This window comes from Eleutherodactylus coqui, chromosome 5 (genome assembly GCF_035609145.1).
Source record: "Eleutherodactylus coqui strain aEleCoq1 chromosome 5, aEleCoq1.hap1, whole genome shotgun sequence".
Taxonomy (NCBI): domain Eukaryota; kingdom Metazoa; phylum Chordata; class Amphibia; order Anura; family Eleutherodactylidae; genus Eleutherodactylus; species Eleutherodactylus coqui.
The window spans coordinates 141,827,803-141,848,858 of NC_089841.1; the positions used below are offsets into that span (position 1 = coordinate 141,827,803).

Sequence of the window (21,056 nt, forward strand, 5' to 3'; positions counted from 1 at the left end):
CATAACGCCGTTATGGAATATTGCATCCTGTGTGTGAGGTCCCCTAGCTGGGACAGCTGATAGGAGGACTGCGGAATGGGAGGTGGATACATTACAAATAGTATACAGGGACTGGTGTGTCAGGGGACCGGTGGAGACAGCTGGCAGTGGGAGAGGGAGGCTGACAGAGCAGATGCTGTGCTTTCTCAGTGGAGCTCAGTGCTATGATCCATGTCTGGGGGAGGGGCTGCACATCTAATCTGCATAGCAAATAAACAGACACGCCCCTCAGATCCAAAATGTAAACAATAACACAGGACTATCACATGAAACAGGAAAAACTGATATTTTGTTTTCACTTCAGTGGGCCAATCAAATGTGCTGAGGTCTGGAGACATGTTTTGGCAGTTTTTTTTCATTAACTAGTAAAACCCCTTTAATAAACTTGATGTTTCTTATCCAGTGCACTTTATATAAGAGTTTGTCTCACCAATGGAAGTTATGCCCTATCCACGGGATAAGCCTTTGCCAATAAGGCAGTGGGGTTCTGATCATTAGACCCCCAGAAGAACACAGCTCACAGAGATCCCCATATCAATGTAGCCATGGTCACACATGCAGACCACCAGTCTATTCATGAAATTGTCTATCTCTGGCAGTCATCTTGAAATGAATGCAGCGATAATTCACTTACCTGTCACATCATATATTAGGAGACCTTCAGGACATCTGTTCTAGTGATTAGTGAGGGTCCCAGTGTTTGGACCCCCATTTATCAGCTAGTTATCTTCTATTAAGCTATCAAGCTTATCTTAATGGCTATCTTAATAAATCAGGGCTTATATTTACAGCTGCTGGTCTCCTTCCCCCTCTGGCAGCTGTAAACATAGTCCCTAGTAAAGGTCCTTTTACATGGTACAACCGTCCCACCAACTATCATTACTGTGCTTTCACACAGGAGCGACAGCCATTTCGTGAATGGATGTGGAGCAGCTGTAGATCTCTTCTGATCACCAGTCCCCATTCACTGCGAACAGGCAGTTGCTCATAGATGAACGACTGCCTCTTTATAAGGGCCGATAGTTGCTTGGTTCTTAGCTGAGCTAAAAACCAAGCGACTCTGACGGGTGAACAATTTCTCACTCAGTGCCCTGTTGGCAGCCGTAGGTACATGGGGCAACAATTGCCATTTCCAGTGATTATTCAGGCGATAATTGCCCCTTGTAGAGATACCTTGAAGGGGTTTTCCAGGGAAATACTATTGATGACCTATCATCAGGATAGGTCATCAATAGCTGATCGGCCAGGATCCATTGCTTGGGACCCCGACCGATCAGCTGAGCGGGCGCATGCTGTCAACGCCACAAATACATGGAGGTCGGAGCGGAAGCATCTGCGCCAACCTCCCATGTAGTGGCTGGCGCTTGTAACTGCAGGCACGGCTCCCATTGATTTCAATGAGTGCCATCCCTGCAGTTACAAACACCGACCACTACACAGAGCTCTGCTAATCGGTCGGGGTCCTGAGCAGCGGAGCCCGGCCGATCAACTATTGATGACCTATTCTGATGATAGGTCATCAATAGTATTTCCCTGGAAAACCCCTTTAAGTTTACGTACAGATAGTTAGAGTTCCTGCAGTTTCAGTCTGCAGCACTAGTGAAGGCGGCCCCTTATAGCGCTTATATAGCGTTATACACAGCTGTCTTCAGCTGCCGGGAGGAGCCGAAAACCGCCAATGGAGCACGAGCGCTGCAGACTGAGAGTGCAAGTACTCTTTAATAATTGTATCATTCCCCAGCAGTAAAGAGAAATAGTCCTTGCTGGACTTTTTAGAAAACGCTTCTTCTATCAGGATGGCCATACCTGCTTTTATTGGTAAAGGGTTGTGTTATGATATGAAAGTGTAATTGTGTCACGTTCCTCTGTAAAGTGCGATTGTTCTCAGTGGGAAAAACCAAGTAATCTTGTAGGTATGATACCTTTTAATGGCTAACAAAAATACATGATGTAATGGTGAGCTTTCGGGTCTTCTATCGATTCTTCATCAGGCTAGAATGGAACTGATCATTTGCATTCTAGCCTAATGAAGGATTGATAGCAGATCCAAAAGCTCGCTGTAACATCATGCATTTTTGTTAGCCATTAAAATGTATCATATCTACAAGATTACTTGGTTTCTCTCAATCAGAACAATCATACTTTGCTCTACTGACTAACACTGTACCAAACCTTTTTTTATGTTCCTCTGTAGAACCAGAGAAACCATCCAATAGGTGGCGCTGCAGAGGTATCGTTCCATCTTCAGTTGTAGAAGCAGTCACGCATCCTCCGATCAGCAGGGGGCGCAGGAGGACCAAAAGAATGTTGGATTTCTGTAGGCCAGTGGGAAGCGCGCGCACGCTGCTCCTGCACGCCGGTGCTGGTTGGCGGAAGTAAGGAGAACAGCGACGCTGGTTGGCACTAGTAGGGCGACAATTTTGCAGTGAGTCAGTGTTGAGGGAAAGGGCGGGTGACGCCCTCTCTGGCAAAGGCCTGCGGCGCTCGCAGTATCGCTCTGCCTAGGAGGCCCTCCCGTTCCCCGGTGCGTACCATGAGGCGGGTGGACGAGCTCTACTAGGCTGTGGGCAAATGTTCCCGGAGCGCAGTCCAGTGCCACAGAGATCCCGCCCGCGGCCCCAGCTGCAGCAGCAGGAGGTGAAGGAGGAGGAGTTGTCCTACCCTGAGTGGATTAGCCGGAGCTACGTGGAGCTCATGAGTCTGAACGAGCACTCGATGCAGGCGCTGTCCTGGAGGAAGCTCTACCTGAGCCGGGCCAAGCTCAAAGCCTCCAGCCGCACCTCGGCGCTGCTCTCCGGATTCGCCATGGTAAGAGGAGCCGTGCGCTCAAGGTTACCCGCTGCCCTAGCCCGGCGCCGCTAGTATGTGAGTAGTGCAGCCTGCCGCTACTACCCTGCTGGCACTACTAGGGGGCACATCACACTGCGGGCAGCTGCCTGGGTTTCCGCCTCATCAGCTTCATTATGTTTTCCGCTGTGAGGCTGACATTTATGTCGTCCGTTATCTCTAATATGACTTGTGGTTAGTTCAGTTGTCCTGCCGGGACTGATCGCTGCCCTCTCACTGCTGTCACCTGCTGAAAAACTTTCCCTTGTCCTCCGTCTGTTCTGCCAGCTCTATCGCTCATCACACTATTGTTACAACGGGCTGCGGCGGACAGGGTGATTAGGGAAGACTGGTGCAAAAGTACGGGTGCATTCACAGGGGCGAGGGCGATATTGGGCTGGGAAACTCATAGCAATATCATGCTTGTAAACCCAGCGATTGGCTTATTTAATTTTTTTTCCCCCCATCCCCCTGTAATTTCAATGCATTTTTGTTAAAAGAACGCATCGCTGCTCTTGTAATGCATGATTTTCACACGTGAATTGCATATTTCTTTTATCGGAAAAACGGAAAGTAATCGCACTTTAATGAAACTCAAACTTACATGCGAGTGCGATCCGATGCTTTTTTTTTTTTGCTCCTATAGGAGAATAATTCTTAAACAGAATTGCCCAAAAGTAGGAGAAGTGCGAAATCGAAAGATCGCTCGTCTAAGTAAAAGCAATGGGTTATTTTCCTGTGCATGTTCTGTCCAATTGTGACAAAGATGGAACTTGTGCGTGAAACTCTCCTGTGTGAATGCACCCTTAAAGAATCTGTCACCTACTCCTAACCCTATAATCTAAGCTTATGGGCTGCAAGGTGACCCATTGAGTCTAGAGATGTGTTATACTTGCCTCCCCCCGCTGTGAGTACTGGACGCTGCCGGGTGACGGGCGCTGCTGCCGGGTGACGAGCGCTGCTGCCGGGTGACGAGCGCTGCTGCTTTGTAATCTGCACATTATAAAATTCAAATTTCTGTTAGTAACTTTCTGACTACATAATGCAGTCACAAAATGAGTACGGAGCGGGCTCAGGAGCCGAGTCTGCGCCATAACCAGCAACTATCAGCTGTTTCTGAAAGCTGACAGTCACCACCAACTGCCGAGATTGCCATTTGCTCCGATCACATTAGTTAACCATTTAGATGCTGTGGTCAAAGCTGACCTCACATCTAAGCAGCCAGCAGTAAAGAATGCCAGAACTGCAATTTTTTGGGGGGCTTCCCCAAAAAAGTGATCAGAAATATGTTTGCACCCCAAAATGGTGGTCGTTTTTGCTGCACTGCGAATGCTGTAAAAACTACCCCAGCCCTCCAAAAAAAAGGCACAATTGCATTTCTTACATTTTATCACAGTTTTCAGAGTTTTCCAGTGCGTTATATGGTACCATTAAAAATACAATTCATCCCACAAAAAACAGCTACATTGGCGGAAAAGTAACTAGCTCCCAGATCTTACAGTGATGTGCACTAAACGATTTATCGTCTGTACAGGCAGACACATCGTTGGCTCGTTCAAACGAGAAACTGTTCACTCATCTATATATATAAAATTGAATGTATGTCTGTCTGCGTGCGTGCGTGTCTGCGTGTGTGTTTGTCCTTTATGCGCTACTACACCATTCATCCGATCGCCATGAAACTTTGGGAAGTTGTTAAGTACACTCCTGGGAAGATTATAGGCATAGTACAAATATCCTACGATAAATGGCGCGCGAGCGTCGTCGAAAGTTACGCCCCCCCCCCCCCCACGTAGATCGAATAAGTAAGCCACCTGCTATTGTGATGTCATCACTGATGTCATCAACATCGGACGCCCTTGAACATGCCCCAACATGTTCTCATAAGCTGCATTGTGATGTCATTAAGGCTCTATTATGACACGTACAGCTTGGAACCACTAGAGCACGCCAGACAATTACCATTGGAGTTGGAAGTGGGTAAACAAGTACTAGGATATCTTCCTAAGAAGCCACAGCAGCCGGATAAATTGTATGTTCCACCCAACGGCTATTTTATTCAGCCCGCAAGGGGGAAGCAGCGGCCTACAAAATCTAATTCTCTCATTTCCTGATGTCATAGATAGATAGATAGACTGTATGCAATAACCCTGATAGATTAGATAGATAGATAGATAGACTGTATGCAATAACCCTGATAGATAGATAGATAGACTGTATGCAATGACACGTACAGCTTGAAACCATAAATACTAGAGCACGCCAGCCATTTACAGTCAGTCTCCATTGGAGTTAGAAGTGGGCAAACATGTACTAGGCTATCTTCCCAAGAAGCCACAGCAGCCCTCAGTGGTCGCTGCTGCCGTCATCTATATATATAAAAACGAAGTATGTATGTATGTCTGTCTTCGCAGCAACGCGCGACGGGTACGCTAGTTCACTATATAAGTGAATGAGAACAACTGAATGATCGATATTTAAATCCAGCAATTGGTGGAGCCATTTTTTTTGGTGGTGGGGTGGGGGGGGGGGGATGTTGAACACTTTGGAAAAGAGTTGCATCACACGAGAAATTGCTACACATAATGTCAGTGTCTTGTTCCACTAACAGGTCCATAAGCATCAAGTCTTTGTCAGTCAGTAGTTAATACGGTATTGTGCACACTTGATGCCTTCGTTATCAGCATTATGTGTGGATAAACTCTTAAGCACCGTCTGTTTTTCAGTTTCTGCCATGATTTTCGCCAAACTAGAATATTTGTAAAACCCTCAGCAGAAACGGTAACAAAACTGCTACATATGAGAATACGGCCCAGGCGCCCAGATCTGTGCAGCTATAAGCTGTAGCTACCCATGGTCCGCCTCATGTAGTGTATTTATATTGAAGATGACTGGACTCGTCCTTTAGTATTATACACCGTACATATAAGATTCTGGAACCTACACTTAAAATTTAGTTATTTTAATCAGCTGATTTACTCATAAGTATTTTTACGATATGCAACATAGGCGCAGAAATAACTGCAGGACCCTGAAGAGGCTCCATATAGACGTTTCCCTGTTAAATGCCATCCAGTAATGTTGTAGAACTGTAAAAACGATCCCTATTTTAAGCTTCTGTATTTTACAAAGTGTTGCAGCTTTTACTGCCGATAATGGTAGTCCTCGTCATCCTGATGAGCTCTTCTGGATACGTCTGGGCTCTATTGGTTTCGGCATTGAGGTTCTGTTATAGATGGAAATCATGCTGATGCCTGACAGACGCTACTGACTCTTATATTGTGGTCTGTTCAGTTCCACCAAGTTGACTCGTCGTTCTGATGGGAAAACAGTGTAGTTTGCAAAGATCACAAAACCTGCAAGTAACGCTCCTGAGGAGGAAAGCTTTGCTACAATGTAATCTCCTTCCTGGGTTAGGGCTCCTGTCCACAGGCGATAGTTCATTGCATTACCTGTTGCGATAATCCCGCCGCGGGTAACGCAGTACACACTTTCTATAGCGTTGCTATTGTGCTGTAATTGTGTTACAATCCCCAATATTTATAACTCCTAGCTCCTGTTCTTCCTGTTAGGTTTTAAGGTGTCCATACACATTAGATGCTAGTGTGGCTGAATATCTAATGTGCATGAAGCTGTCCCGATTTCAACATGTTCCATCAATTTCCCTATACTGACTGCTAGTCTCCTGGCAGTGGCCGATTTCCCTATACTGACTGCTAGTCTCCTGGCAGTGGCCGATTTCCCTATACTGACTGCTAGTCTCCTGGCAGTGGCCGATTTCCCTATACTGACTGCTAGTCTCCTGGCAGTGGCCGATTTCCCTATACTGACTGCTAGTCGCCTGGCAGTGGCCGATTTCCCTATACTGACTGCTAGTCTCCTGGCAGTGGCCGATTTCCCTATACTGACTGCTAGTCTCCTGGCAGTGGCCGATTTCCCTATACTGACTGCTAGTCGCCTGGCAGTGGCCGATTTCCCTATACTGACTGCTAGTCGCCTGGCAGTGGCCGATTTCCCTATACTGACTGCTAGTCGCCTGGCAGTGGCCGATTTCCCTATACTGACTGCTAGTCGCCTGGCAGTGGCCGATTTCCCTATACTGACTGCTAGTCGCCTGGCAGTGGCCGATTTCCCTATACTGACTGCTAGTCGCCTGGCAGTGGCCGATTTCCCTATACTGACTGCTAGTCGCCTGGCAGTGGCCGATTTCCCTATACTGACTGCTAGTCGCCTGGCAGTGGCCGATTTCCCTATACTGACTGCAGACACATGCACACTTGGCTGAGTATGTGTATATTGGGTAGTTCTTAATGCATTGCAAGCTGCCAAATCTTCCTTATGCAAGAAATGCCAAACACATTAGGTTAGCCAAAGTTATCTAATATGTAAGGGTAGCCTAAGATGCTTGGCCACCTTCACAATAACTATTTCTATGCTTCATCAGGAAGTGGCAAGACAGTGTACTGAGGAACAAGCCATATCAAGTCTAAGGCTGGGTTCACACAGGGCGGATTTGCCGCAGCAGATCCGCCCGTGGCCGCTAATCTCGGGATTAGCCAGCCATGTGGACGAGGTTTCTCAGAAACCTCGTCCACACGGGACGGCTAATCCGCAGCGGTAAATCCGGTTGAAGCGCGGCCGCGTGGTTTCCAAAGATTGAGCATGTCTGTTTACTTTCGTTTTTTTGTTTATTTATGTCACGGCCGCGCTCTCCTCTATGGGAGAGCCGGCTGCAACGGAAAAGCAAGCGGCCGGGCCGCTTCAAAGCTGCGGCGGTTCTCCCGGCGGAAATCTCGCGGTTTTTGCTGCGGCCAAACCGCGAGATTTCCGACGGGAATATGCCCCGTGTGCACCCAGCCTAACAGGAGACTCGTGTTAAGGAAATATACTTGGTCATAGTAAAACCACTAAATCTAAATGCCAAGTTCAGTGCTACTATTCATAAACCGTTAGGCCCAGTGTCCACGGGCGGATAGGATTTGTGGAATCCGTGCGAAGCACCCGCAAGTCTAGTCGCCCATAGGGAAACATGGGCATCTGCAAATGAAATAAAACATGCAGATTTGATTTGCCGACTTTTTAGTCGGAAAGAAAATCGCAGCATGCTTCATTTCAGTGCAGTTCCCGCACGGACGGATTTCATTGAAGTCAATGAATGCTGTCCGATCTGCAGCCTGTCCGCAATTGTATTGCGAACGGTCCACGGATTACGCGGGAAAGCAGGAGGTATAAAAAAAAAATTGTACGGCGCATCTACAGAAAGACATTGATAAACTAAGGCGGCCTACAAAAATAATGGAAGGTCTCAAGAACAAAACGTATCAGGAAAGAGTTAAAGAGCCTAATTTATATAGCCTGGAGGAGAGAAGGGAGAGGCGAGACATGATCAAAACTTCTATACATGTTCCAGGTATAAATAAGGGTCCGGATGGAAGTGTTATTAGGAAGCTGAACATTAGTACAAGGGGTACAATCTGAGATTAGTTGGGGGTGAGAGCAATGGCAGAAAATACTTTACCGAGGGGAGTAGATGCTTGCAACAAGCTTCCAGACGTGGTTGGAAAATCAACAGTAGTGCTTCTCTTACATGGAGTGATAAATTTTGCGCACAAGCGGACCATGACAGAGGACGCTTGTTGGGCAGTGCAGCCTGTTTGTACAGGCAGAGAAATTGATCACAATCGCTTATCGTTCTCATTCATTGTACCAGTGAACGCGAACAACAAAAGGATCGCTGTTCACACGCAACAACGTGCAACCGATTATTTTTATGTCTACATAAGGCCAAATGCACATGGGCGGAAATTCCACAGGGAGGTTCCGCGTGGAATTTCCGCCGTTGCACGCTGCCATAGGATCGCATTGGTTTATGCAATCCTATGCAGACAGCTGCGATTTTGATTGTGGAAAAATCGCACGATAACAAAATCCTAAAAAACATCCGCGGAGCGAAGACTCCGGACAGGTAAGCTGCGGGTCACTGCAAGGGCAGGAGTCGGCCTAAAACGAAGAACAGACTAATTCCTGTTTGTTGTTTGGTGTTTACAATATTTACACTGAGTGTATTGTTCAACTTCACACAATCCTATGATTTTTTTATTTTTTTTTGATAATTGGAATGCATTAAAGGGCCCTAAGTGAATTCAAGCTGCCTGGGATCTATCCTAACCGAGGAGTAACGATGAAGTATATATAGGGGCGACATATATAGATGGACCTTTCTGGCATCCCCTATTGTGTCTACATGATGGCCAGATATTGATGCTATTGGATAGATGGAGCGTTGTGCTGTCATAATCATTTTCAAAGTTTGCTTCTGTTCTCTTCCAAGATGTCTGATTATTGGCCCTGTGAGCCCTGCTAGTATAAATAGCTGGAGGATTTAGTACAATTACTGGGTGCCCCGACTCCGTCCTGCTAAGCCTCTGCATAGTTTAGGATTATGAAATACAAGTATTAATAGATTAGGATATTTCTACAGCGCTGTTTAGCTCCGGTTTTCATCACAAGATTTAGCCATCCAGATTAAATACAGGGGCGGGTAGAATCAAGAAATGTGCTGTATATCCGTTTTAAAGGAGCAGCAAAGTTAACCCTTTAATTGCCCTTTTTTATGGCAGCTACTATGGCGTTCTATTCTACAATGCTTGCTTTTTTTAGGCGCTTCAGGATAGCAGCACAGTGATGGTGTCTGGCTGTTGGGTTACAGCATATGCAAATATAAATGAAGATTGGGATACTTGGTGTGGGACAGTTCTCCCCTACCCAGGTTTTTCTAAGGCTGTGATCACATTTCAAGGTTTCAGTCTAAAACAAAATTACAGAAAAGTCATTGGCTTCTAAACTGAAAATTTTAGAATAATAATCATCATTCATTCATCTCCAACATATTCCGTAGCGCTTACAAAAACGGGGATACAGAAAACCACAAGTACAAAAGCCACGGTTACATGTAGTAATCAGTTGATGGAAACAGTCGGGGTGAGGGTCCTGCTCCAATGAGCTTACATACTACAGATAATGGGGTGATACAGAAGGTAAAGGGGCTGGAAATGTGCCCGGTATGGTGAGGTGGAGAGTGTGGGATGCTATACACATAGACAATGGTTAGACATAAGCCATGTATGTGGTGGCTGAATCGGTATGACTGCAGGGGCAGTTGATGGTGGCTAGCAGGGATTGCAGTCAGTAGGTCAGGGAACATGTTATCAGGTGACGTACAGAGGGGTTTGGTTTAGGGGATATGGTATGCCTCCCTGAAGAGGTGCGTTTTTAGGGCACACCTGAAGTGTTGAGTTAGGAATTGCCCCGATAGATTAGGTTAACGCATTCCAGAGGACTAGTGCTGCTCTGGAGAAGTCTTGGAGGTGAGAATGAGAGGTTCAAATTAAAGGGGTATTCAGTCTGATTTTGTTAGCGGAGGGCCCGGGTTGGGTGGTGGATTGAGATGAGGGAGGCAATGTAGGGTGGCGCTATGGAGAGCTTTATGGATGAGAGTAGTGCATTTAAATTGAATTCTGTATTTAACGGGCAGCCAGTGCAGTGACCGGCACAGGGCAGAGGCGTCTGAGTAGCGGCTGGACAGGAATATGAGCCTGGCTGCCACATTCAGGATGGATTGGAGGGGGGAGAGTCTGGTGCGGGGGAGGCCGATCAGCAACGAGTTGCCCTTATCCCCTCTCTGCTCGATTATTGCAACGGTGAGCATTTTTAGCGTGTCCGTGGGGAGAAAAGGGGGTAAAGGCATTACTTTGATAGATCTAACTTGCCCAGACACAGCAATATCAAATGTTTAACATTTTTGTAATTATTATTATTTTTTTACTAGATTGACCTGCCTAGTGACAGCCGGGCATAATGTCCTTTTTATTCATTCTATTTAGTGGGATTGGCGTAAAGAAAATAAATTCTGCCTTTTTGGATTTCGCGGTTATGGCGTTCAGCATGCAGAATAAATGTGATAACCTTATTTTCTGTCGGCATGATTCCAGTGGTACCAAGTTTATACAGTGTTATGTTTTTGCTATTTTTGTACACTGAAAAAGAAAAAGAAATCTATAATTTTTTTGTTAAAGATTAGCTTTTGTATCACCACATTCCCAGAGCCAGAGGATTTTTAATTTTCCATTGATGGAGCTTTGAGGGTCTTTTTTTTTTTTTTTTTTTTTTTTTTTTTTTTGCAGCTGTTTTGTGATCTTTAGTCTTCATTTTATCCCATTTTTGGGAATGCATAACATTTTGATCATTTTTTTTAGTCCATTTTTTTTCTAGAGGCAAGATTAACCAAATCTGCAATTCTGACACGTTTTATTTTCATCAGCGTTCACTGTACAGCGGAAATTGAAAATTTGTTTTGTGGATCAGTTTGATTACGTTGATACCAAAGTTATATAGTTGTGTGTCTTGTGTTTTGCTGCATTCAAAGAACTTTTTTCTTTTTAAGTGTTTTATGAGGGATTTTTATTTATTTTTTATTGACAGGATATCTTGTACTTTTTAATGGTATCATTTGTTGAACCATGTGACTTTTTGATCGTTTGCTGTTCTGTTTTTTGTAAGGTGAGATGGGTAAAACTAGCTGTTTTTTTACATAGAATAAATTTTTTAAAACTATTTTATACTTTGCATATTTGTCTCACCATGGTACTTTAACACACTGCTATACTTCAGTATAGCAGTGTTTTACATAGCCTATCAAGTTTAGCCAGGGGCTGAGCCCTAATAGGCCACTGTAGCTGGCAAAACCGGAGGTCATTGCAACCCATCGGGACCCTGTGGGGGCTGATGGGTGACAGGAGCCTCCTACCTCTGTCAGCACTATACATTCTGTGTAGAGACCTGTCCGGCATGACGCGCCGGTGGTGACACGTATTCCCACGATACTCGCAGCGGAAGTATTGCAGTACAGCCGGCTTCCATTGACTACAATGGAAGCTGGCTGCACAGTTTTCCACGGAAGATAGAACATGCCGCGATTTCTTTCACGCTGCGGACATCCGTGGTAGAATTCCGCGAGTATTGGAAGGCAGAAAGCTATTAGGTTTAATAGACCCTAATAGCTGCGGATTTCCACCGTGGGAAATGCGGCAGAAATCCGTCCGTGGGCATTAGCCCTTAAGGACGCCTTACACGCAACGATTATTGCTTAAACAACCGCATGAACGAATGAACTGCCGACCTTTTCAAATACAGATTAAGTGCGAGTAATTTTATTTTCCCTGGTTAGCTAAAGTAAACTCAGTAGCAGCTGGGCGTGTTTGTGCCAGAGATTATCTGGCTGGTAGATTGCATTGTCTTCCTCCCTTGTATACACATTTAGTACTCTGTCCTCTCCTGGCATGAGTAAACGCTACGCTTCTGTATGCAAAGCAAACATAACTATTTAGCCACTGAAAAGACTGAACGAATTCTGAGCGGCTTCACGATGGATTTTATGCTGGCTAAAAACCATCGCTGAACAACAGTTTGACCGAATAGTGTGCGACTGGCTGCGTTTACATGTAATGATTATCCCTCCCTTTCAGCTGTGTGAACAACTTTTGAGAAATATCCTTGCATGTAAAAGGGCCTTTAGGCTGTCTGGACATGACTGGGTCGGATTCCGCATGTGGGGAGCCTGCATTGGAATCTGTCCTGTAGCTGGGATAAACAGCTTTTATGGTCTTGGCAAGAATTTCTCCAACAGTTTACAGCAGTATTCTCATCATAGAATATAATTACTATGTCATGATGGGATCCGATGTAGCTTGTACTACATGCTGCCAGCTTACTGGTCTGAGTGGATTGGCATTGACTGCTGGGCATCAGTGGACATGGTAGGTGAGTGTCCTCACTATGTCTCCAAGTTGCAGAGATACGCAAAGGTCCGCTGCACACGGGCACATTAGCATTGTGGAATCTGGAGCCGGCGTCCGCCTCCGGATTCCACAGCAGATGCCGCCCATAGCATGATATTGAAAACTGCTTTATTCCTGAACACAAGTGGAAATCGAGTGAGGGTTTTTTTTTTCTCCCCCGGCATAGTCTTATATACCAAACTTATAAACTACGCGGAAGACTTGCAAATATGGCAGAATTATGGCCTTTAAAGTTCATCTTAATTCCACCATTGGCCCCTATGTTTCTTGTATAATTCAGGGCTCTTAATAGCCAAATGGCACAACAGTTTTATTCATTTCATTCTTTGTGCTGGTTTTGGCTACCAGTCAGTAAAGGCCTGTATCCCTAATGTGCTGTCCTTAGACAGGGCAGTATTTTTAAAGGGGTTTTCTGGACTATTTCTAGTGATGACCTATTTTTCATGGCATTTCTAGAAAATCATTTTCTATGAAGAATGACAGACAAAAATAAATGTTGAAAAGGTATGAGGGGGGGGGAAAAACCCACCCCAAAATATGGTTTTAAAGACAAAAAACAACCTGTATGAACTATTTTAGCTGTGACGCTGCATGTTTTGTTAAGAATGTAGAAAAAAAAAAGTATGCTAGTGCCTTAGATTTTTGGTGGGGTGTATTTATACATTTTTACCCTTTCAATTATCGCTCAAAATTTGCTTAAAAGCCATCGTTTAAGCTATAATCGTTGTGTCCATCTTGCAGTTTTCGTTAAAGTTTTGCTCATCGTTGTCAGTCCGCTTAAAATCCATTGTTCGGCCGCTTGCTTTTCATTTGGTCAAAATGACATTCGTTCAGCGGTTTGTTTGTTTTTTTGTAGTTTTCTATGCAAACCCTACACAACGATAATACAACGACTAAAAAACACGACCCTTTCCAACGACTCTCATTAGGGAAAAACCGTCCGTCTTTAAAAGCAAAACCATTGCTCCCTTTTATCGTTATAACGAATTTCGCGTGATAACCTATGTGTCTAAATGGGACTTTAGGCTGCTCTCACACAGCCCGCTATTAACAGTGTTCAGCGCCACGCTAATCGTGTAAAACATTCCCATTGATTTCACTGGGGCCTCGCAGAATAACGTTAGAAACGCAGCAATCTTTTTTTTCGTCTGCAATGTCTGCTTTATTTTCGTACTTTTTAATGACCCTCATCACTCATCAAAACAATGGGGTGTGTTAAACGCTGTGATTGTTCCCAGTAAGAGAAACCACGTAATCTTGTAGATATGATGGCTTTTAATGGCTGACAAAAATACATGATGTTATAGCAAGCTTCTGAACCAGCGCAGGGCTTAGAATGGGTTAAAAAAATGGTTCGAAAATCGTGACCTATCATGGTTTCAAATACAGCGTTTAACATACTTTTTTTTTAGTTTACGCCTTTTTTTTCGTATTGTAGAAAAGAAACCCATGCTGGTAGGCAAGGCTCAAAATAATAAAGAGCTTGCTGTGAAACAAGAACTAAGCTAAATGGCACAAGTGAAATAGCCTTACAAAACAATACCGCACTTTGTACCATGTTTACTACTTCCTTATTGACTTGGTGTCCGGTTACAGAGTTTTTTTGTTTTTTTTTTGCTAAAAGAGAAATAAACATGGGATTTTTCAATTAAAAAAAAACACAAACTTTTAAGATCTTAAGACTAATTTCACACTGCCGAGTGTGATATCAGGCCAACATGCAATTTCGCCGCTGGGCGTTTTTGTATCAAAACCGCCTTGCATCACTTTGGGGATGTAGCAATCCGCCGCTGTCAGTCATGGAGGGTTTCCCGTTATTTTCAATAGGAAACCTCACATTGCGTAGCACTGGTGTGCACCTAGCACATAGGGCTGGCGGTGGCAGCGCACTATTACAAACAATGGGGGATGCAAGGACATTTCCAAAGATAGAACATGTCGCTCATGAGTATGAACCTATTCAAAAGAATGGGGTTCATATCTGTGCCAGATTCTCGGTTGTGTGATACCGGCCTAAAGGGATTGTCTCACCAGAGATAACATGTTACAGAATGTTGGCACCACTTTGTTCAGCTTGTCGCCATAGGTCCCACTCAAGGCTCTCTACCTAGGCAGGCAGTTGATTTTGCCAGTGGAAGCTAATGTATACCTTGTGCTGTATGGGTCCCACTCCCTGGCCTCCGTACGGCAAATGTTGCATTGCTTAAAGGGGTTGTCCCGCGGCAGCAAGTGGGTCTATACACTTCTGTATGGCCATAATAATGCACTTTGTAATGTACATTGTGCATTAATTATGAGGCATACAGAAGTTATAAAAAGTTTTTCACTTACCTGCTCCGCTGCTGGCGTCCTCGTCTCCATGGTTGCCGTCTAATTTTCGCCGTCTAAAATGGCCTAATGGCCAAATTAGACGCGCTTGCGCAGTCCAGGTCTTCTCCTGTTCTCTATGGGGCTCCGTGTAGCTCCGCCCCGTCACGTGCCGATTCCAGCCAATCAGGAGGCTGGAATCGGCAATGGACCGCACAGAAGAGCTGCGGTCCACGGAGGTAGAGGATCCCGGCGGCCATCTTCACCGGTAAGTATAGAAGTCACCGGAGCGCCGGGATTCAGGTAAGCGCTGTGCTGTTCTTTTTTTCAGTCCCTGCATCGGGGTTGTCTCGCGCCGAACGGGGGGGGGTTGAAAAAAAAAAACCCGTTTCGGCGCGGGACAACCCCTTTAACAGCCATTGCATCCTCTTTTAAGTCATTCTTTTTTTTGTTGTTTTTTTGCTAATACTGTAATATAAATTAATGGTAATACAGAAATCGCTGCGGGAGGTAAAAGGAAACTCTTCTGTTTACATAACTGTTTCCAGTAGCTCAGTGGAACAGTACGTAGCATCAGTGTTTCCTGCCTGTAGCTATAAATGATACTATATAATAACCGCTTGCCACAATTTACTGATGGAATCAGCTTTACGTCTAACATTGAAGTATTCTGTATGTATATGTATAAATAAAATAAAAATTCTCTAAGAAATTAAGGGACCACTTTAAGGCCATTCCCTTATGCCCACAGTGCAGGACAAGACCAGGCAGTGCCCAGTGCACGGACTAGAAGAATAGTAAATGCTTGCGAGCCACTCAACGATGCACTGCGGATTAACCACCTCCCTAATTGATTTTAACCTTCAAATCCACAGTGCATCCATAATTGTATTTGCGGATCGTCCGCACCCATTTACTTCTGTTGAGTCCGTTCGCACGGAATCCGCACTGAAATGGAGCATCCTCCGATTTGTTTTCCGCACCAAACTGTCCGCAAATCATATCCATGTGCTTAAATTCAGTTGCGGACGCCAATGATTCCCTGTGGGCACATCTTTAACTGCGGACATTGGGCCTTAAAGGGGTTGTCCCGCGCCGAAACGTTTTTTGTTTTCTTTTCATAGACACCCCTTGACTTATTACCTGCTACTCTTCTAAAAAGGGTGTGTTTGGTCATACTCCTATATGAGAGACCATCATGTGGAAGTACAAAGGTGTCAGGTGTAAGCTGAGCAAGAGTCTTTGCTCTGTGTCGGCCGGCATTTAAGGCATGCGTCCCACCTGGCCGCTGCCTCAGCCCTGCCAAAAAAGCTGTGCAGCCAATCGGTCCGTCTCCCCCCCCCCCCCCCCCCCCCCCTCCCCCTTCCCGACCCCCTCCCTGTCAATCTTGGCTCTACCAGGAATTCCTGGTGGCGTCAAGATACAATATTTCTTGACAAACTCTTGACAATTTTAGGGTTCCTCCAGAGGGGAGTGTATATAGTTAATCCATCTAGTTGCAAATTTATGCTAAAACTTATTGCATAATATATCAGATCACGTTAAAGTCTCTTTTTGCCTCCTTTCATTCCTCTCACATACTGTTATTGAGGGACTACAACATGTAATTCTAGAAACCAATCTGCCATTCAACCCCACTCCATTTAGTTCTCCTCACCCCTTCAACTGTTGCAATTGAGCCACCAGAAAATATATCCAATCATTTGGAATTGCCAACCTTCCGGACCATTTTATCCGATCTTGAAGCATCTCTAATTTTTAATTCTAGCAAATCCTTTTTTATTCCATAATAAACTCCTAAATATATTGAGTCTAAGAGAATATTGCAATGGAATCTGAACTGGAGACTTTTGAAGTAATGGCATCAAACCATTTTGATAAGCTTTCCCCTGCCAATTATCGACAGTAGGAGACTGTTCCAAACCTTGGCCTTATCTTAAAACTTTCATGCCAATGGAAGCAGATTGGCAGAAAAACTCTTGAGGCTAAGAAGATACAGCTTCCAAATACTTGAATTCCTTCACTATTTGTAATTGGGTATATTCCAATCAATAGTCCACTAGCAGATGGAGCTAAAAATTGCAGATTTCTCTTAATTAATATTACCACATATATCAAAAATGGACATAATAGGGGTTCATTGATCCCATCCTCTGTATACAGCAACAGATCTGGATATAGTGATGCTTTCCTCAAGTTCTCCATACTGCAGTCCAACTATATGGGGCTCAATTACTCAATTAAGTCAAAGTGAAGAGGGGAAGTGCTGCTACTGTATCCCTTAAAGGGGTTGTCCGGCCATAAACATTAGGTCTCATTACTTCTGTTTGCCCAATACAATGCACTTTGTAATATACATTGTGCATTGTAAATTAGGCAAACCTTTAGGGTTGCCCCCCCCCGTGTTGCTCCTCGGTTGCCATGGTTCCTGGTTCCGACAAGTTTCTTCTCCTCTTCTTGTCGGAACGACCGGGGACGCGCCTCTCCAGCACAGCTCTGCGCATGTGCAGAAAAACTTCAGCCTGGGAAGCTCAGTCTGCAGGGGAGGCGTGGCTGCTGGCTCTTCAACTCCTAGGTAAGAATGAGAGGAGGGGCGGGCTCTTGTGGGGGGGGGAGGATGGATGGATGGATGGATGTGTGCAGGGGGGGGTGCAGTGATGTGTGTGTGTGCACGGACCGGCTGACAGAAGTCCCAGGGGAAGGGGGTGTGTGTGGAGAGGGAGAGATCGATGGATGGATGTGTGCAGGGGGGGGGGGGGGGTGCAGTGATGTGTATGTGCATTGACCCGGCTGACAGAAGTGGGGGGGGGGGGGTCATTGTAAGAGGGGCACTATGAGGGCATGTGTGTGTGGGGAAATGTTTTACTTTACTTTAGCAGGGGGCGGGGAGAGACTGTAGAGCAGTTCAATAGAGGTGGGCGTGTCGTGGGCGGGGCTAGGACGTGAGCTGAGGGAAATCCTGCCTTTTCATGTCTCTTACTACCATCGGGAGCGTGCACACAGAGGAGGGAGAGCGCAGGGCATGTGAGAAGGCAGCACAGAGGCGCCATCTTTGAAAGCTGCAATGAACATCAGAGTCTAAGGTAAGAAACTGACATTCCAGCAGATCTGCCGGCCGGTTTGAGCCCCTGTATGCTGTCTGTTACTATCCTTGCTGAAAGGAAAGCGGCAGCATTATAAAAATTTTTACCCTGTGTGGCCGGACAACCCCTTTAACTCATTGTGTCAAAGGAGCCTCCAATATCACTCTGAACATCAAACTTGAGAATTGCACCCAAGCCAAATATTCATAAAGATCTTCACAAGCTGCACTTAGAAGCATACCGGTTTTATAAATGGAGAAAACCTAATCTCCCAAAGAATTATCAGGCCTTCCCAGTGCTGCCACATAAGATGAGTGTTTCTGTGCTTTACCTATAGAAGACAAAAAACAACCCCCCGCTTCCCCTTCCTCAAAGATCCTCCATTTCATTAAATGATTTTTATTTTTTTATTTTTTTTGAGACTGCGACGCTTTTCCAATTAATTTCCACCTGATTAGTGGGAGAAATATAGATTTGCTCTGCATCTGAAGCTTGTAGCTAAAGGGCCCTAATGATCTCCCGAGATTTAGACTTATGTAGGCTAATTTTCTGTACATTATGACCACCCATGTATAAATGCCTTCATAGCATCCCACACTGCAGGCACTGAGGAAGAGCCAATATTAATCTGAAAAAAATACAGCCTCCTCCATTGAAACATTTCCATTAAGCAGGTTCAACCAAAAGGGTTCTGACCTTCAAACTTCTCCCAACAGCAAATAGAGTTGAGAGTGATCAGACAGTTTGTGGTAGATATTCCAGTCTATGAACCTATGCGCACTAGAGTAATAAGTATTGTGGAACGTCTGGATTTCTCGACCTCCACGCATCACATAAACCTTATTCCATTAATGTGTGAACGCAGTTGGGGAAGGAGGTGACACTATTGGGTGTTTGTTAAAGGGGTTGTCCCGCGCCGAAACGGGTTTTTTTTTTTTTTTCAATAGCCCCCCCCCGTTCGGCGCGAGACAAACCCGATGCAGGGATAAAAAAAAAAAAAACGGGTCGTACTTACCCGAATCCCCGCGCTCCGGTGACTTCTTACTTACCTTGTGAAGATGGCCGCCGGGATCTTCACCCTCGGTGGACCGCAGGTCTTCTGTGCGGTCCATTGCCGATTCCAGCCTCCTGATTGGCTGGAATCGGCACACGTGACGGGGCGGAGCTACGAGGAGCCGCTCTCTGGCACGAGCGGACCCATTCAGAAGACAGGACTGCGCAAGTGCGTCTAATCGGGCGATTAGACGCTGAAGATTAGACGGCACCATGGAGGCGGGGACGCTAGCAACGGAACAGGTAAGTGAATAACTTCTGTATGGCTCATAATTAATGCACAATATACATTACAAAGTGCATTAATATGGCCATACAGAAGTGTATACCCCCACTTGCTTTCGCGGGACAACCCCTTTAAATCTGTCCAAACAGTGATCCAGACAGTTATTAGAATCGCCCACAATTAATACAGGAACAGCAGGAGACATAGCTGTAAACTTCATCACCACCTTAATACATTCGCTGGAATACGAAGTGGGTGATATATATTGCCACAAAAGAATATTTATTTTGCGCAGTAATACGTTTTGGACAAACTAATATCCCCATATAATCTATAAAAAATGACTCGCGCTTAAGATATATTTTTATGAATAAGTGCACTTACCCCACGCAAATAACTCAAGTACACAGAGTGAAAAGAATATGCCTGTCCAGGATGGTTAAGCAAGTTTACAGTATCTTGGTAAATGTTTCTGTTAGACAAACAATGGCTGCTTGAAATCGTTGAATAGATTAAAAAACGTATATTTTTTAGTTTTGTCTGCCATACCCTGCACAGTCCATCAAATTATATTGACCTCTTGAACAACGGTAAATGATAGCTGAAGGCTTGAGGCATCCATTTCCTGTAATACCCCACTAGTCCCAGAGGCATATTAGCAGTTTACGCTTAGGTTAAGCAACGCTGCTGATTAGAGCCACCTGATTGGCTCTTCGGCACCACGTGACTACACAGCGTGCACGCGCATTGCCTTCAGCAGCCGTGCACTACACACTACACTTAAGCAGCACGGGATTAGGGTTAGGGGTTAGGGGTTAGGGTTTAGGGTTAGGGTTAGTTTTAGTGTTTACGGTTAGTGGTTGGGGTTAGGGTTAGGTTTATGTAATCCTAAACCTAACCCCAAACCTAACCCCGTGCTGCTTAACTGTAGTGTGTAGTGCACGGCTGCTTAACTGTAGTGTGTAGTGCACGGCTGCTGAAGGCAATCCGCGTGCACGCTGTGTAGTCACGTGGTGCCGAAGAGCCAATCAGGTGGCGCTAATCAGCAGCGCTGCTTAGCCTAAGCGTAAACTGCTAATATGCGTCCCAGAGAGCTACATGGCTCCCTGGGAAGAGGGACAGCATGTACTGTTAGTAGTGATGTGTCTAGCACCTTGTGAAATGCAATGACCTAGAAACACAACTCTGAGTTGGCAAAGCTGAAGTTTGGACTAGAATGCTTTGAAACCATTTCTGCAAGAATTTGCAACAGACTGATAGTCTCCTCTAAACACTGTTCAACGGTCTTACAAAACTAGCTCCCAAAATATCTTGGGCCTCCCTCACACAGGCATTCACAAAAACGCAGTTTTTCAGCGCTGCATTTACTGTGGTTTCAGCCGCTTTGATATGCGTTTTTGAGCGAACAGAGTTTGTGTTCCATTACTGTGAAGGTGTAGCCGCCTGCACCTGAGACAGCGTGGGATGGAGTGTTTTTACAGTCGTGAGGGCATTCACTTCTCTCAGGTCATGGACTATGCAAAAGGCTTGAGCTTGCGTTTTGTTAACCTATTTCTTGACTGGAAACAATGGAGTGTCTGTAAGGGGAATGCTATTCTATGTTTCCTCATTTTCAAGATAGGTCTGGACCTGCTCATGAATCCCGCCTTCCGAAGCAGCACTCCA

The 21,056-nt window shown here is 45.1% G+C and overlaps 1 protein-coding gene across 1 annotated transcript in view; it reads left to right on the top strand.

Moving 5' to 3' along the window:
- Window positions 1-2,426: 2,426 nt before the first annotated feature.
- The window catches only part of LOC136627851 (calcium release-activated calcium channel protein 1-like), a 29,232-nt gene continuing 10,602 nt past the window's right edge, over window positions 2,427-21,056 (top strand). Inside the window, exon 1 of the mRNA XM_066603286.1 lies at window positions 2,427-2,847. Coding sequence (XP_066459383.1) covers window positions 2,611-2,847 — 237 coding nt within the window. The 5' untranslated portion in view covers window positions 2,427-2,610. The remainder of the gene's footprint in view (window positions 2,848-21,056) is intronic.